Raw genomic sequence first — 18,657 nt, 5'->3', positions numbered from 1 at the left:
CTGTTGTGACTAACCTCTGTCCCCACAGTGAATTGTTCCTTTCCTCTCATAGCAGATTGTCTAGCACAGAATGCAGTTTTTAGTTTCTTTCTCTTGCATTGAGTCTGCCCTTTGCACATGTGGCTTTTCTCACCATCTTTACTGTCCTTGCCCAGGTGTTTCTTAGGCCTCCTCTTCTTCAAGTACTTGCATACACGTTTGAATCTTGCATGTATGAGCGCTTAGCAAAGTCTGCCCCTGTCCCTTGATTCACAAAGGTTTTCTGATTTTGCTTATTCATATCAGTACATACCTGCAGGCGTATAGGTAATTATTTGTCATTCCTAATTGTTCAAATTAATGATGAAATGGTAAAATWTGCACGTGTTCTTGAGACACTCCACAGTTAATTTAAAATTTAGGCCAGTACATTCACTTACATCCTATTTTTTCCTCCTTCTTAGACAATTTATAAGGATTTTATTGGATAATAGGGAAACAGGACATGTAATACCATATTTGCAGCTAGGTGCTTCAGGAGGCTGTTGCAAGACTGTCACTGTTACTCTAATTTCATAATGTCAGCTATGTAGTAGTACAGCACTGTGAAACGTGCCTGGCACACAGCATCACAAACTCGCCTTCTGTCCCAGCGAACTTCTGGGTAATTATGAGTTGAGTTTGCCTATCTGATCTAATTTATCATTTAGGGGTTTATATCATGCCTATTACTGTGATATCTAAGTGCTGCTGAGATACTGCAAGATGTCTCTTTCATCAACCGCTTATTTCTATGCTAAGTTAATGTTAGTGAGCTGAAGTCTAGGCTGCTCTGTACAGCATTTTAATCACCAGTCCCTACCGAGCCCCATGTGTTATTCTGCTTGTCTAGTGGCTTTGCTGAAATGTTTTTGGGGGATTTGAGCTCAGTTACCAGTGGGGTAAAGATATGTTGTTGAAATCTGTGGCCCAGATGATGGTAAATTAACTTGCTTGGTCAACGRGTGGGAAGTTGAGGGCTGAGCAGGCTATTATGAATATATGCTCTTTATCCCCTAAGAAATGCACTCTCTACATCAAGGCTTAAAAATTAGTCTGGGGACAGACTGCTGTGCTAGCCAAAACTACTTCTCTTCTATGGGCAAAAGGGGCCTCAGTTGCTGGGGCTYCCAATCAGCCAGCTTTCACCTGCTCAAAGTATTTTTAAAAATTGAAACAAACTCTCCCTGTTTGCTAAATAAGAAAAGAAAAAGAAAAAAAAAAGAGAGAGAGAGAGAGGGGGAGAGAGCGAAAGAAAGAATAAAAATGCTGTGTGCTCTGCTTCTTGTTTCGAACAGCCTCGGGTACGGGGAGTGTTGGAGGCAGGTTCTGCTTGGCCTTTTTTGCCAGATGCTGATCGTGAAGGTCCTCAGAGAGGGTCAGAGCAGCCGCATAGCTGCCTCACCCCCTTCTCACAGAAACTACAGCCCTACTCTTGCCGGGGTGCTCTGTCCACACCGGAGCGATATAGGGGCAGGCTGCTGGAGCGATATAGGGGCAGGCTGCTGTCTCCGGGTGCTACCTTCTGCCTTTCTTCTCCCTCCGCAAGCTCCCCAGAGAGGGTTTTTCTTTCATAGCCAGATGAAGCGATTGTTTGTTTGTTTTGAAGGTGACAAGTGTTTTATGCGAATTCTGGCTGCTTTCAAATGCCAMACCCCAGCTGGGCTTTGAGTTTCACAGAATAACCGCTGACACTTAATGAGCCTCTAATAAGTGCTTCTCCCTCCCTTCCTGTCATTTAAATAAATAAATGAGTGAAATTTTGGGGGTGGTGGGAGGTGGTGTTGGATTGCAGTGGAGCAAAGCTTTTCTGTTTACCCACCGAGCAGGTACACTGCTAAGAGCAGTGGTGTAAGCTTCTCCTCCCCGCTCTCCACACACACTGCCATCAACATGCCTTAGCCCTGGCCTGGCGGGCTTTCTTTGAGGAACGAGTGGGGAAGTTCGTGCTCAAGCCCAGTTAGTTTCTTGTACTCCCAGCTCAAGCTGCCAACCAAGGTGCTAATTAGTGTCAACTGTGATGGGGGGAAAGGAGAACAAAGGCAAGGCTCCGAGAGGTTGAAAGTATAGCCCATGGTGGGTTTTTTTATTATTATTTTCCTGGAATTTCTGGAAGGAACGGCCTACCACGGGCAGCAGTTGTGCTAAAGGTATTGTCTCTTCAGGGACTGGAGCAGCTTCAAAACAGCAACTCTGATTCGTGGCAGTAGCTACAGGGCAAAGGAGTCCCACCCTGCTTTTTTGGCCTCTGAAAATGTTACCTCTCTTTGTTTAAGAAATACCACACTGTGGAAAAGGAAAAGAAGTAAGATTGTAATATATCCTTATGGAAACATAGCGAGAATGAAAATCATAAATGATCCTAGATTTTCCTTTTCACATGTCAGGAACATGGAGCAATTCTTTGTCTCCAGCTAAAGTATGTAACTGAGTGATTGTGAAAAGACAGGAGCAGATATTTTAGTAAGCTCTTAGCAGGGAATAATGAGAACTGCTGTTAAACAAGCATCTCTGACTAAGTTCTCCTGTGAAGACACTCCTGAAACTGCAGAACATCTCCCTCTTCAATTGCTTGTATCCTCTGTCCCTCAGGAGAACTCAGGCTTGACCAGGAATGGACAGCCTTTTTCCAGAAGCAGGAGTTATTTCTGAGCAAAAAGAATTTCAGTTAAAATGAAACTACTTGATGAATTTCACTGAGAACAAATGATGACGTTCTGAAAAATTAAAGTTTTCTTTTGACTTTTCCAAGTGAAGTATTTCAATTTCTCTGTTTCAAAATGACATTTTGTTTCAGTATTTGTTTTGATTTCTTTTTTAATAGGAAAAAACTTTTTATTGTGGCTAGCAGGTTGAAGTCAACATTTCAGGAGGCAAGCTCCACTGTTGTTGTGGTTTGGCTGAGAAAGCTGAAAGACATCATGTCTGTTTGATCATAGTGATGGTACCCCTCCCCCCCTACACTCATCCACTCACTTGCCCAGGGAGTGAGACCATCAGCAAAGTGAGATATCCCAAACATTTTTGTTGCTCCCCTCTACCATCCGTTTTGAATTCATTACCTCAGGGCCTTGTCCTTAGAAATGCTTCCTTCTCACACAGGCTGTGAGTGTGGGCACTGGCACTCCAAGATTGTACTAGTCTGTACTAGTACCTAGACTTGTGCTCCTACCTTGACCAGTGAGGGGGTGTGGTTGATGTAGAGGGATAGGGTGGCGAGGAGCCTGTCTTTCATTGTGTGTGTTTCCACAGGTCGGGAAATGGAAAGAAAAAAAGTTGCAGATGAAGTATTATGTATGGCCCCGCTTCGAGCTGTATCCTGACTCTGAGGAACGTGAGGACGATCATCTGAGTATTGTGACCCTCGAAGAGGCACCTTTCGTCATTGTGGAGAATGTGGACCCCCTCAGTGGCACCTGCATGAGGAACACAGTCCCTTGTCAAAAACGCATCGTGACTGAGTATGCATCCGTGGGCTTTTTTTCTTCATATTGGGCCCTCCCCTCTCAAAAGAACATAAAGAGGCCAATACTGGCATAACTTGATAATCCTCTTCAGAAAAGTCATTTGGGTTTCTCAGCCTGACCCGTGCCTATTCATGACTGGCGTTGCTGTGCGAGTCATTGCAGTGTGTCCCCTCACCCTTAAGCACAGACAGTACAAGTGAAGTTCACCGTGGCATATTGTGGGAGGGAAGCATACTGATGGCAGAGGGGAATTAAGGGAGCTTTTGCCAGTCTTTTAACCCGTGATTATTGTGATGGTTCAGGAACAAGACTGATGAGGAACCGGATTACATGAAGAAATGTTGCAAGGGGTTCTGCATTGACATCCTCAAGAAAATCTCAAAGTCTGTCAAGTTTACCTATGACCTCTACCTGGTCACTAATGGCAAGCATGGGAAAAAGATCAATGGGACGTGGAATGGAATGATTGGAGAGGTCAGCAGCAAAAGGAGGGCATGGGCTGTATCCCTGGGCTGGGGCTTATTACTGAGCCTTCTTCCTGGGAAGGGACAGAAGTGACTGTATAGAAATGATTGACCTGGATCCTTTCTGGACATAGGGTGAATTAATCTGCTTTGACATCCTGTCTGTGACCATCTTTTCTGCTCATTGACTAATTATTATTCCCTACGGTGTCACAAATTTGGCCTTCACAGTCAAAGAAAGAGGGTGATATCCATGCACCAGAGAGGCTGCAACTTAGATTAAGCTTAGAGTATATATAAGATGTATAAAGAAAAACAAAACTTTGCAGTGTTAGAAGGAGGAGAAAGCAAGGACAGAAAAATGAGATAAGGCGTCTTTTCAGAGGATGATGTGTTTATCCTAAGACCTCTGTGGATTTATTTTTTATACACATACCAGCTTTGAGGGGAAGATTAATTTCTGTGGATTTCCTGGAAGAAGAAGGTGTCCTGATGAAAGATTAAAAAGAAGAGACAATAGAAACAATATAGGGAAGGGGATTATGGCAGTAAAAAGACAGTGTGGAAAGGCAGGAGGGTGATAAGGGGCTTGCCTGTGCTGCTCAAAAGGGTCTAGTCTTGGATTTGTGTGTGATCTCTTTCTTTCATTCCTCCAGGTTGTCACCAAACGGGCTTATATGGCTGTGGGATCCCTTACCATTAATGAGGAGCGTTCAGAAGTGGTGGATTTCTCTGTGCCCTTCATTGAGACGGGAATCAGTGTCATGGTGTCACGTAGCAATGGAACTGTCTCACCTTCTGCCTTCTTAGGTATCATTTTAATCTAAAATTAAAACTTCACCCTACGTTCATCAAAAATTAGGTGAAGGTTGCTTGTGACTCTTAGCCTGAAAGTCCTTTTTTGGGAATACCTGTGGGACAGGTATATAAAAATAAATTATAATGTTTTAGTTCAAAATCCCAAGCAAGCAAAATCCAGGCAAATGCAAACACTTACTACCTAGAAGTTCCAAGGCATTTCTCAATAATTATTACGCCTAATTCTATGAGAGAATCGTCTCATTCAGAGCTGCCATCTACACTACAGCACATAGTTTCCCAGTGACTAAACTAAAAGCATGTTCAAAGCCACAAGAAAATTGATCCAAGCCTTATGCTTGGTATGCCATTGTACTTAGTGATAATAATTAGCAAGGAAATGTTGCATCTTTAGAGACATCCTTTGTAAAGAAATTATTAACTTGACCCTCCCTTGACAGAGCAACTGAAGAAAGTTAAAGATCTAACAGAGCTTTCGAAAAACAGTTGTGTCATCAGTTCTTTGTGAAGCTAATGCCATGCCTTCTAATAAAATGGTTTCTAATGTCCTTTGGTAATGCAGGCAATCAGAGAATGCAGAAATGATACTGCATTTTCCCAAGGCATCCATGCCTTCTTAGAATCTACTATTTGGCTTTATAAAATGCTTTATGATGCAGCAAACACACTACATGAGTTATATAATTACTGTCTGCTCTGTGCCAGAATCCTGCATTTACAAACAGAAGTAACTTTATATGGGTGAAGAATTTTTTACAAACCTCTTTAACTAGGAGTTTCATTACTGCTCACTCTTCAGTAGTTTTCACCTTTAGCCAAGTCCACCGATATGGACAGGGTATGTAAAAGCAGCAGTAAAAATAACTCAATTTTTTAAATTGCAAATAAATTGATGTTCCAATATTGGTTGTAGTCTGGAGCAAAGTTCTAAGTTTCTCTGATCTGATTCAGTCCCATCTTCATCAGTTCAGGCTTGGAGAAGGAGAAGACCTGCAAGGGATTAAATACTTGCAAAATATGAATAATAACATTTCTAGAATAAGCCAGTATTCCTGTTGCTACAGGAATGGAATAGTTGAAAAACTATAATCATTATCACTGAACCTCGGAAATTTGGAGATGCTCTTTGGCTCAATAGCCTCTTCAAAGTTTAGATGCTCGTCTGAGCCTTTGCCAGTTCTGTCTGATTTTCCTCACTCTCTCCAGATGGTGCTGGAGGACTTCCTGGGAACAATCTTTAATCAATGCATTTTATCAATGCATGTCACAGTGGCTGCATGTAGTTCCAGATGGAGCCATGTGTCACAAATGTAGCAGTCAGAATGAATGCAGTCATTACCGAAAAAGAAACTACACTTCTTCCAGTTCAAGGAGTTTTCCAGACCTATGTCAAAGGTTTCACAGTAATTTCTTTTTTTAAAATCGTTTTTTTACCTAACCCATTTTGCCCCATTCTCACTAGGATGCTATAGAGGGCAAAGGAGGTGAAGAAGGAGTGAGGTGGCTGTAGTGTATCTGACCTTTCACCATGACTTTCTCTTCCTCTCCAGAGCCATTCAGTGCTGACGTATGGGTGATGATGTTTGTGATGCTGCTTATAATCTCTGCAGTGGCTGTCTTCGTCTTTGAGTACTTCAGCCCTGTGGGCTATAATCGGTGCCTTGCTGATGGCAGAGGTAAGGGGATTCATTTCCTACTGTGATCCTCTCTCATTTCTAATCCTGGTTCCTTCATCAGTGGTGTTTTCGTTGCCTAAAACATGATATGGATCTAGTCCGCTCCAATTTGTGCATTCTGACTAAAGAGGGCAGAGAGAAAGGCGGAAAAAATGACTGAAGAGAACAGATGTGTATAATGAATAATTTGCTTGGCTCAGGAGACTGAGCTGTGGTGCCTTTCATCTCTAAAGCACGCACTAGCTCCAGTTCATTTCTCATTGAGGGGAAATGGATTCTCGTAGCTGGTGCTGGCAGTGCCTGTGGTTCTGCTCTCTCTAAGGCAATCAGAGGGCTCTGCATTGTCAGTCTGCCCTTCAGTACTGCATCTCATTTGAGAACAAGCCGCTCTGTTGGCCTCCCCAGCATAGTTTTATATTCTCCAGATTCCACATCTGTCACCTGGGCATATCCCTCCCCCAGCTGGCCCTCTGGCTTATCAAAACCAACTGAGAAAGTGAGAAGCTCGTTTTCCTGGGAGTGGGCGAGCCAGTATTTTGTAGAGAAAGCAGGAAATATGGGAACAAGTGAGTGACCCCTCTCTGTGGTTTTGATCTTCAGAAGAAAGCTTGTTGAATTAAAGAAGAGGGCAGATAGACAGCCTGAGAAACAGGAATCTGTTTTGCCTTATTGGCATGAAGATAATTAGCAAGTCAAACCAACTGTCATCTCCTTAGCTTCATCCCCTGATGAATCAGCCCTTCAAACCTTTCTGAGGCCTATTGGTCAGTTCAAAATGTATATAGAGAGAGTTATTGGAAAATGCACTCATTTGCTTACTATCTAGTGCTTTGAATGAATTTATACTATCAGATATGAGGGGGCTGAAGCAAAAAAAAAGAAATGTTAACAGAGATGCAGACAAAACTGTGGAATATGAGAGCTTCTCTCTTACCATGAAGCTGGGAGGGCCTTTGCACATCCTCTTGCCCACATGGATCTGTGGAGGCAAGTATATGTTAAAACTGTGAGTCATCTGGGAGATATTAATAGAGATGTAGGACAGAAGCTAGGATCAGGTGGGCATGCCCTGGCCCAGCCCTGAAATGACGCTGTGTGGTTGTTGGGCATTCAGAGTCTGAGAGCTCAAAAGATCCATGGTTTGGATTGGAGATTCCCATCATTGTGTTGGTTTTTAGCTGACAAGGTAACTGAAAGCAAAGCCATTGCTTGAGAAAGTACTGCAAGTAATCACTGGAGAGATGAAGGCTTTAGGAGAGAACTTCTCAAGGTTTCCTTACACCTTACAGTTCCCACTGATGATTTGCACGGCTTGTACTTCTGTGTCTTAGGACAAGTCCAGACCATGCAATAGTGCATATTACAGAGGTATATGGCTGATATGTATCACTCATTAAGCAGAGAGGGGTTTAAGACTACCACTCTGGTATATAAAAAGCCAAGGAATGCCAAACAATGCCATTTTACAGCAACTTTGTTTCTCTGGCACCTACAGGCTCCAGTTTTGCCAGATGATAATTCTGCTTTAAGAGTGGAAAATAAGCCCCTTGCACCTTTCAGTTGCCTTTAGAGAAGCACAGTGCTTTCAGTTGAAAGCTATACTATTCCTGCTCAGGGTTTTGGAAAATAACTGTCAGAAGACTTCCGTCTTGTTTGCTCCTCTGTTGGAGCCAGCCTTAACCTCAGGCAGTAGCACCAAACTGTACAAGCACAAGTGTACCCAAGGGAATAGATAAGACATGGGAGGCTAGCCCAAAATTTGGGAGAGCCAAGGTGGCACCACTGGAAAAGTGTCAGGCCCTCAAACTGCCAGAGGGCTCCCATCCTAGAGGGATCTTCTCAGTGTCTGAAGTGAGATCCTTGGGGTAGTTCAGGCTGCAATCTCCCTGCGAGTTCCTCTTGTGCTCAGATTGAACAGATTCTGGTTTGGTTTCAGCTAATGGAACTGGCATATGCCGGGGATCTGAGACCGCTGGGAAACATGCAGGATTTCACAAGTTTTCAAGTGTAGTACTTCCTCAGCAGACATGGTAATTTGCTTCTGCTCTCAGAAGTGAATATGGGGAAAAAGCACCTTCTTAAACACTGTATCTGTTCCTGGGCTATCCAGGACAAAGCTGCTGATTTTCTTGAAATATGTCAGAGTATTTGCCACTTATATCCCCTTCATAGAAGCAGCACATGGGGAGAGGGAACTGGGTTCATCTCTTGTTTGTGTGTCTTCAATAGACAGGTAATGAAACCCACTTTCAGAGGTAGCTGAAGAGCCTTGTTATCTTCAGATGGTGCTCTTCCTTGCACCCACACAAGCACAGCAAAGTCCATATTTTGTGCCAGTTTATGCTGGAAGTGCAAAGACAACGTTGCTGTTGAACAGCTAGAAAGGATAGAGCTTTTTCTGAGCAAACTCTATTTCTGGTGACAACACCTGAACCAAAAAGGAATCTTTCAATTTTTAGATCCTCCAGTCAAATAAAAAAAAATCCTTTGCACAAAGTTTCATCAGAAATCTTTGAGACATAATAAATATGGAAGCCTGAGGGCATTTTTAAAAATCACTTTTCAGGGTCACCCTTTGCTTGGATACGTTGTCATGAACATAGGTGCAGATGTGGAGATTCATCTCGTATGGGAATAGAAACTGCTTTTATCTGATGCATATGTAAGTAGAAAAGCAAACCACTTGTTCTGAGGTGCTCACCATGGGATCTTGTTTCTCAATCACTCTAGAGCCAGGAGGTCCCTCTTTCACCATTGGCAAAGCTATCTGGTTACTGTGGGGGCTGGTGTTCAACAACTCTGTGCCGGTGCAGAATCCCAAGGGTACTACTAGCAAGATCATGGTGTCTGTGTGGGCCTTCTTTGCTGTCATCTTCCTGGCCAGCTACACTGCCAATCTGGCTGCCTTCATGATCCAAGAGGAATACGTGGACCAGGTGTCTGGCTTAAGTGACAAAAAGGTAATGGATTCACCTGTATCCCAAAAGCAGCCTTTTTCCACAGAAGAGGCTGCTCTATCCTCTCTTCTCTGCTTTTACTGGGGATGTGTCCATTTTTTTTTTCAGAGTCATAACATTGCTGTAGTCCCTAGTTTAAATAGCACAACTGCTCTTCACTGGTGTTTGGTCACCCTTTTACATGTTCAAAGCACTTCAGGAATGAATGAAGGAAACAGAACTGAACTGTGCTTGCTGGTATGATTCCCAAACCACACCCTGATTGGCAACAAAAATGAATTAATGGAGTTTTGGGGATGATGTGTATAATGGCTGTATCCTCTTTCTTTCAGGACAAAATGATTTGTGTGGGAGCTGTGGCCATTTGGGTAGCAGATATGATCTGTTAATTTATTCTGAGGAATAGTTCTGCCCATGGGGATAAATCAGTGTGACTTYGTCGATTTACCGTTGCCTGTATTTTAAGTTATGCTATCATTTTTTAAAGGCTTATGGAAGCTTAGCACAAGACATTTTTCCCTGTTCAGAGCGTGCTTCTCTGACTTGTTTACATGCTCTGCATTTTGTTCTTACAGAGCATTTGCTTCTGCTGGGCTCTGCACACTGAGGATTTTGAGGAGATTGTTCATGCATGCAGGGTAGCACTGTCTGGCTTATGAAGGTCTGAAGCTGTGCACATTATTTTTACTTTGCTACAAGGTTACTCACAAGCAATTGAGTGCTGTAAGGCTTACTTTCCCACGCTGAATTTATTACTGAATCACTGGGGCTGCTTCAGGGGTCATACCATTGTGGGATAACCCCAYAGCAAAAAGCTGTACACACTGCTATTGGAAACAGCAGCAAGAAGTGGACTGTTTGTGTTGGTTTACTGTTGCTGGACTGGTTATAGTTACTGTCTCTTGTGTCCTCCATGATTGGCTAGAAATAAACTGTGGCCAGGACCCCTGTGTATAAAGTGTACTGTGCAGTAGGCTAGAAAATCCAGGCTGGGTTCATTTTTAAGAGATTTTTTTTCCCTTATGTTGTGTTTTCTTGGAATGAAATATGACACAGAATAACACCATCCATGGAGAAGTTCGCCTCTTGTTTGTTTTCATTTCAACCTCAGTTTGTTCCATTCTGTCTCCACATTTGCAGTGCACTATGTTGAGGAGAGGGTAAAGGGATGTTTTTTTTACCAAGTGGAGGTTGTCAAGGGTGTGGGAAGCTGGCTTAAGTATTTTTCTGAGTKACCTTGTGGAGAATCCTTAGAAACTGTGGTCTCCCTCTGACTGAAGGGTGCTGTTTCAAACTAGTCAGCCCTAAAAAAGTTAACATTAGTTTGTCATCATTAGCTTTTCAACTAGCTTTTCAACTGTTTGGGGTAGTTCATACCTATGAGCTATTGTTTCAGGCTGTGCTTAGGCGCATAGAGCGCAACTCTTTCATTCTCATGTTTTTCAAGGTATTCTTTGTACCTGCAGAGATATGTGTATGAAATATCAATTGAAAGTGATAACTCCTGGAGCTTCGTAGAGTCTTGGATATAGGTCTTTGGGCCTATTTTGGTTGCTGTCACTGAAGGATCTCCTGTGTGTATTGGATTGGGGTCATTTTCATCCTCTTATTTGCTGACATGCCAGTGTTTGCTTTTGCTATCATAAAGCATATGTGATGTGTTTCCTTGGGAAGAGAAAGGTTCAGATTGTTGGGTATGCTTCAAACACAGCAGCTAGTGCAACATTTGGGTAAAATGATGGTGTTCTACTACAGAATCTGGAACCAGATGAAAATTGCCTGGTAAAAATTGAAAGCCAACTGCTGCCTCTGAAAAATACTGGCAGGTAAAAACTGAAAGCCGACTGCTGCCTCTGAAAAATACTGGCAGGTGGAAATAACTCAGTCCAAAAGACTTGAGTGAAGAAGCTTGATCTACCGGGCTCATGGACTTCCTCTCACTTCAGGTGTGCAGTGGCCCTGCAGAATTGCAGAGCAGCTATCTAGGTGTCCTTTATGCTGTTTCAGGATGCCCAGGTTTGGGAGGAATTCACCCTTCTGAATCTCCTCCTTTTTTACTCTTCCAAAGCCTGCACATTGCTTGCATTTCACTTACCTCCACAGTGTAGTCCTTAAGTGGGGCTCAGGCAGTGTTACATCTTCTGTATAGGGCTGAGTTATACCCAGGGGAGAAGGATATGTGCTGTGCTTGTCCTCTCTTTTCCTGCTAGCTTAAATCAATCAGCTCAGACTTCCAAAGGATGCAGTTGCTGACTAGTGCCAGGAGACCAAGAAGAAAGCATATGGTTCTCAGGTCTTTTGTCTCCAATGTGAGAACTCATTTCCATGGTAGGACTGAGATATAAACCTCCTGGCCTGCTGCATCAGCTGGGGAGGGCACCTGTATCCAGCAAGAGGACTCAGCAGAGGATATAATCCAAACTGATATGTAGAGACTGGTCACTTAAAAGGAAATTGTTCCTCCTTCCCTAGAGTCAGATCTGCTAACAAATGCTTTTATAGCATGACAGTACCTGGGGAAAGTATCACACCAGCACTGTACAGCAGCCAGAATGCCAGATCCCATTACTGTGCCTGGTTGGGGAAAACTTACTAAGGTCAGGCTAGCTACCCTCCTGCAACACCCACCCAGAAGGTCTCCTTGGATGCTGTGGGCCTTGCCCAGGAAGAGCCACTCCAAGAGATGGCCACAGCTGTTGGCCATTGGTTTCTCCAGAAAAATGAGCTGAAATGCTCCAGCCATGTAAGGACTTGGATGGTTTCTTGGCTTTGCCCCAGCATTTTATTTCTGGTGACATGCAAGACAGTGACTAACATCATGTCCCTGCTGTGTGGTGGAGATCCTTGAGCAGGTCTGTCTGAGTTGGACTGGAGCAAGTATCTCTGTGCAGGGGTAGTAGGTGGGATGGAAGGTGGTTGGAGACTTGCTACACTGAGCTTCGTGACCTTTGCTGCTCTTTCCTCTCACCCTGAGGATACACCCTGGTGAGGCTCACTCTGCCAGTGCTGCTACCTTCTTTTGCTCAKCTGTCCAGGAAGTGATGCCAGAGGTGACCCAGGAACCCACCTCACTTTGGCTGTTAGCTCATCCACGTTAACCCTTGCAGCTGCTAAATTGTATTTCAGACTGTCGCTCTTAAAGCTGATTCAGCTGTGGGCAATTTTAGGGAGAAAAGCTCACTCATCCTTGAGACCAGCACTGGCCCCACAAATCACGTAGGTGAAGTGCTGGTCTGATAGGAAWTTCCTTTAGCCCTTTGCATGTGATCCCTACACTCTGGTGAGGTGCTGTGTGGCTTGCTGAATTGCCCTCCTCCTGCACAGATGCCGAACCAGCACCGACTGCGTCCGCCTGTCCACATTGCTCAGCCAAGCAGAGAGGCTGGATCTGGTCCTAGAAGTGGTGGAGCTGCGCTGGCATGGGGCAGCTCCTCTGGCACAAAGCTTGGCCTTGCAGCAGCACTAACTAGCCTAGCCAGAGCACTGTGCAAATGCAACCCTGCTGCTTCAGGCTGGGGCTCAYGTCGGAGTCCGTCATGGCCCAGGCCCCCTGTGAAAGCCCTGCTGGCAGGATGGCCTGTTGCAGGCTACTGCAGGCAGTGCCTGGATCTGTTTTTTTTCTGACTGTAATTAGGAGATATAACCCAATTTCCAATAATGGGAGAGTTTCAGACACATTAGAGGAACAAGTGCCTGCAGTATTTCAGTCTAACGAAGGCAATAAATACAGGAAAGATTATATAAAATGAACTAATGTGTGAAATAATCTAATAGCTATACATAATTTCCATTCATGCACAGTAGTAATAGAATAAAAGCAAATGTGGATGGCCAACAGGGCATTTAAATAAAATAATTTTGAATGCAGTATGTTAAAAATAATAAAAAAATAGCATCCATGCCTATAAATTAGTTGAAAATGCCAAAGAAGCTAATAAAGTATCAAAATGGTAATTTTGTAATTGACATAAAAAGGAGAGAAATGGATTTCTGCATGTTTGCAAATTAATATAGATTGCTGAAATTTTGTATGTATTTGACTGACTTACTTTCCAAGATGTTAATGAAATGTTGAGACAGAGAGTCTGTTTCTATACAGTGTAGGTCAGCTAATTTTTGTCAATATATATGATTTTTTATGAAAGTTAACTTTTGGAGTTAAAATTGCCCATTTTTTAAAAAAAATATGGTGAGAATGCAGGAAGGCAGAAGGAAATTCTGGCATTTGCCAAATATCTCATTTTGATATACTTAAAATATTTTGTTTGATATTTCTGAAATATTTTTTGCCTTGTCATTTTCTAAAGGCACTACTCATTTAAAACTGGACCTACATTTTAAAAAAAAAGATGTTTTCTTTAACAAAGGAAAGAGACRAAACGAGATAACCAGAAGACAAAACAACACATTATTCTGAACTGGATGAAACATTTCAGGTTGATACAAAACAAAAATCTCACTGAAAAGCCTGCAAAAAAAATCTACTTCATTCCTGCAGTAATTGATGCTTGGCCTTGGAACTGAAAAATGAATTATTTCCCACATTGTACTATGCAGCACATTAAATCTAAATTATACGAGGATCCCAGATATGCAGAACACTTAAGCATGAGCTTAACTTTGGGCTCATGAGTGGTGACATTAAAGTCAATGGGCTATTATTCACATGATTGAAGTTAAATGCTTTTCTGAGCTTGTAGATTTTGTACAATAAATACCTGTTCTGGAGAAGGTTAGGAAAAACATAGAACAGGTATATCCATCAGCCACAAATCTTCCAAAGAGACCAAAAGTGGGGTTTACTCTTGCACCTCGTAAGAGCTGTAAGAAGGAAGAGGGTCTGATAGGGTGACTTGAAGGCAATATAAATCTTCCAGGGTATCATGTATTTACTGTCAGCAAATATTTGTGGTACTTTTATGGATTTCTGCATGACACAAAATAAGTTTTATGAGGCAGTCTCCGAAAGCAGAATATATGCAGTTTTTTCAACAGCTTCTTATTGTTTGGGAAACCTTTGTGCAGATTATGAGTTAGCTAGATGCAAGTAAGACTGTGCAAGTTTTAATTCTGTCCTCTTTTATATGAATCAGAATCATTCAGACAAAAAGTCCTAGCCTAAGACACTTACTTAAAAAAAAAAAAAAAAAAGAGAGAGAAATTAAAAAAAGAAAAATCCCCCAAACATCAAAACGTATGTCATGGAGTAGAGTTGAATTTCTTTCCACAGAATTTCTCTGGGAGGACATCTAACTGCAAATAGGTAGAACTGTGTTCAGCCTTTTGCTTAAATGTAACCTTTATATATAACATTAGTGGTACTGACTGGTGGTTAATATAACAAACATAGAYTCATTGTGAAGTACAAAAAATTTAGAGAAATCCTAATTTTTATGCCCTAAAATCTGGTGATTTCTCTGTACCTCTTTGTAAATCATCAGTTACTATAGTATGGTCTATACAGAAGTGCTATATAACGCATTACGTATTTTATTTCTTTAAGTAAATATTATAACAAAATCTTCATATTAATAAATAGCTACTAAAATAGATAGCATGTTATATGTTAGTAACATATATCTTACTAATGGTTTATGCTTATTGTATGCATAGATATGATCTCAGAAAATTTTTACAGCTGTAGATGGGTACATGCATTGTAGATTCAGTCATTCTGTATTCTTCAAATTGGCAYGAATTTTATACTTTGCGAGATCCTCAGACCAAACCTCTGTGCTGGTGTGTTAAAATATGATTCAGTAATTTTAAGGCTATAAATGTTTAAAATCAGTGGGTTTTCAAGCATGCTTTTTCTGCCCCCTCCCCCCTTCAGTCCTACTTTCTTTGTCTTTCTCCTTTTTTTAAGCTCAATGCTGAGTAGGATAGAACAGCAAGGAGGCTGTGGTACGCTTTAGCCTTGACTCAGTCTCTCAGGATTCTCTCTTCTCTGTCAGTTTGGAGGAATTTAATGACAGTAGAAACTTGTAATGGGACTTCAGGATTAATGGAAATAAAAATGTGTTTTAGTGAGGAACTTAAGCAGGTGAGATACATGGGGAATGGATATGCTAAATAAGACAATTCATCCTTGCTGGCAGAGGAGGGAACACAACTCCTTAGGTTTTGCTAGAAGCACGGGTGGGAATTGCTGGAGAAGTGAARTCTGTTGCAATGTGGCACAGTCCATAGCTTGCAGCTTTTGTATTCCCCTAGCCTCATTGCCTTGGCATTTCCCAGGCCTCAGTCACTCTTTACTGTTCCTTTTCTTCTTTCTTTCAGTCAGTTCTTGGAATTAACCCTTTGAAGACTCTGGGCATGTTTGGTCACTTCTGTGTTAATTGTTTGGCAGTCGGGAAAAGGCTGTCTTCTGAGAGTTACATAATAGGGCGAAGGGAGGAGAGAAGCAAAGGATTGTCCTGTTTTTCGTGYCAGTATAAGTCAGCAGAGAGAGAGGCAATGAATATTTTTATTTATTATTTATATAGTGCCATAAATGTACTTGGCATTCTGCAGTCAAATAAAAGACAATGGCCCTGCCACTAAGAGTTGGCAGTGTGAGAGATGAGAGCTGGCCTCCTTCATCTGAACGATCAGAACTGAAATGCTGGTGGGAAAGGGATGAGAGGATAAGATCTACAGGATTATAAAAAATACAACAACTTTCCCCCAAATTTCATTGCTTTATGCTAGTAGACATTTGAAGTTATATGTGCATATATATATATAAATTTGCTACATGTTTGGCAGACTGTATGTTCTTAGGCATTTTTACATGACCTGGTGGAAAGGAGTCCTACTTTTCCCTCGCTATTGGATATTCAAGGACAAAGCTTTCCCTGGGTCTTGGTGGCCCAATAGGCTTGCTGGCTTCAGGTGCACCAGTTCTAGTATCCCAATTCTCACAGCTTTTATTCCTCTGCTGTTATCCACTTACAGATGGGGTTTCTGACAGGCAGCTTTCAGCAGGAGGCTAAAGGAATGCCTTATCTCCCACCTTTGGGTTTGAACTGGCATGCCCTGCCTTGATTGCCCTCTTTTTTATATTGCCTCCCTGGATATAATGGTGCTTAAGAAATTACATTGCTAAGATAAATAGGCTTTTCTAATTACTTGAATGCAAATTCTGAGCTCACTGAAGTCTTGGGAGGTTTGCCAGTCATCCACAGGGTTTCACTCTACTGTCCAGTGGTTAGCACCCCGGTACAAGCTGCTGAAATAAGTTGGGTACTCTTAGTAGTCACAAGATAGGAAGCTCTGACCTGCCTTTCTGAATGACGATGGCTGAAAATGTAATTTCTCCCCATTAAACTATATAATCTGAATTTCTCAGAAAGTTTCAGAGTACGTAAACTAGCTGTATGATATGCAAACAAAGTGGATTTCAAACTCCTCTGTACTTAGCTACCACCTCACCTCTCAAGGTCCTTTCCATCAGTTAATTTTCTCCCTCTGAATTAGCATCTATACTTCCAATGATACTAATGTGAGTGTACTAACAAGCATCTTTCTTACCTCACTAATTTCTGCTCCATGCTTGGCTAGTGTTATTCAGCATGTGCCTTTTGCCCCATTCTGTTTGAAAGGGAAGCTGATTTCCAAGSATGGAATATATGGCACAGTTTGATGCTGAGGTAGAAGAATGATCTTTATCCTCTACTCACATGCATGCAAAAGCTATATGTCCTGTACTGCAGCTAATATTCCACAACCTACTTAATTGCAACAGATATGACTGTACTCACCAATACTGTATCTAGTAATATTAGGGATGTGGAAGGAGCTTTCCTGTCCGGCTGGTGAAGCTCAGTGGTTCCACTATAGGTGTTGTTCTCTGGTCAGGCCTGAGGAACACCTAACACGGAGGCTGATGTGAAGCCAATAGCCTGCTAAATGTGCCCTATGGAAGTTTTGGAGCCTTTGTATTAGTGTTGGGTGGAGAGTCTATAAAGAGAGGCAGCATAATGTCTACACACTCTCAGCAGGTGAGCAATGCAATCCCTGGAGATGCCTGGTTTGTTGGTAGTGGATGGACTCAGTCTGCATGTTCTGCTTTGATCCTGCAGTGACCCTGTAGGCCTGATGTGTCCATAAAGCCTGGRCCAGGAAAAAGGTGGTGTGGTCCCAGTGAGCCTCTATAGATCTGGCTAAGGAAGATGCTGGAGCCCTGAAATGCCATCTGTTCAAGATGAGACTGCATTGCCTGAGGTTTGCAGTGTTCTGCTCAGACCAGAAGCGGCACAGAGCTGGTCTGCACAGAGCAATCCAGCTTGCAGAGAGGCTGTACAGCCCTACTGTGTGCATCACTCTGGCAATAACCACATGTGATGGCAACCTCTTCCACCAATTGGATCTCTGCTTTCATCTGAGTTCTTTTACAAGGACAACTATTTTTAAGGTTGCTATTTTTGAACTCCTTTCTTTTGCTTTCCCCTGCCTCCCCACACACACCTCTGTGTGTCCCTAGGTTGCTCTGTTTCCTTCCCTGACCCACACATGTCTGTTTTAACACTAGGCATTTATAGACATTTTCCTTTGTGTTTATGGGTCTGACCTACCTTACATCTTCCTTTAAAAGGGACTTTAATCTAATGCTTTGCCAACTTTGCTCCAGTCAGCTGCATTAATACTGATAACTCCATTCAGACTCATCTAGAATAATTCATGGGTGAAAATGCTACAGAAAGCAAGGCCAGAGAATTGAAACTTCACGGGGTATTTAATAATAAGATTAAACACAAAGTGAAGGTTTGAGGGAGCATAGGATACTTTTGTGCCTTCCTAAAGCTGTATTATATATATTAGATTAGATTTTTTTTTAATTTATAAATCAAGGCATATGTTGTTTGACTAGCAAAGACAATATTTTTTTATTTTTATTTTTATTTTTTTTGCTACTGGAATCTTAGGGTTGATTTCTATATTCAGGCCTGATAATTAGGAATAGTTGATGGGATTCTGTATTCTGTATTCTGAGCTGCAGGGAGTCCCAGCTTCCATTGAGTGGGTGGATGGTCGTATCATGAGGAAATGTAAAAGAMGAGAAGAAATGGGAGGTAGGAGAAAAGGAGGATCAGAAAATATTTATTCACAAGGAAATGGCTGTGAGTTCCACCTTGGGAGCAAAAAATATCTTTAATGTCAAAGCTATGTGACTGCAGAGTGGAGMGGGGTACCTTAGGACTGAAGCTTGAGAAGTATCTGTACAATTTTCATGARTAATAGAAGAATGGGTAGCATAGTCTCTTCAGCCTGCCCT

The 18,657-nt window shown here is 42.1% G+C and overlaps 1 protein-coding gene across 1 annotated transcript in view; it reads left to right on the top strand.

The window, feature by feature from the left end:
* Positions 1-18,657, top strand: part of GRIN2B (glutamate ionotropic receptor NMDA type subunit 2B) — a 210,853-nt gene that overhangs the window by 176,821 nt on the left and 15,375 nt on the right. Inside the window, exons 5-9 of the mRNA XM_085308779.1 lie at positions 3,271-3,479; positions 3,788-3,959; positions 4,606-4,759; positions 6,319-6,444; positions 9,175-9,404. Coding sequence (XP_085164905.1) covers positions 3,271-3,479; positions 3,788-3,959; positions 4,606-4,759; positions 6,319-6,444; positions 9,175-9,404 — 891 coding nt within the window. The remainder of the gene's footprint in view (positions 1-3,270; positions 3,480-3,787; positions 3,960-4,605; positions 4,760-6,318; positions 6,445-9,174; positions 9,405-18,657) is intronic.

This window comes from Rhea americana, unplaced genomic scaffold (genome assembly GCF_003343005.1).
Source record: "Rhea americana isolate MKP2758 unplaced genomic scaffold, rheAme1 scaffold_281, whole genome shotgun sequence".
Lineage (NCBI taxonomy): Eukaryota > Metazoa > Chordata > Aves > Rheiformes > Rheidae > Rhea > Rhea americana.
Note: the sequence above shows the minus strand (reverse complement) of the source record. Positions and strands in the feature narration are given on the sequence as shown.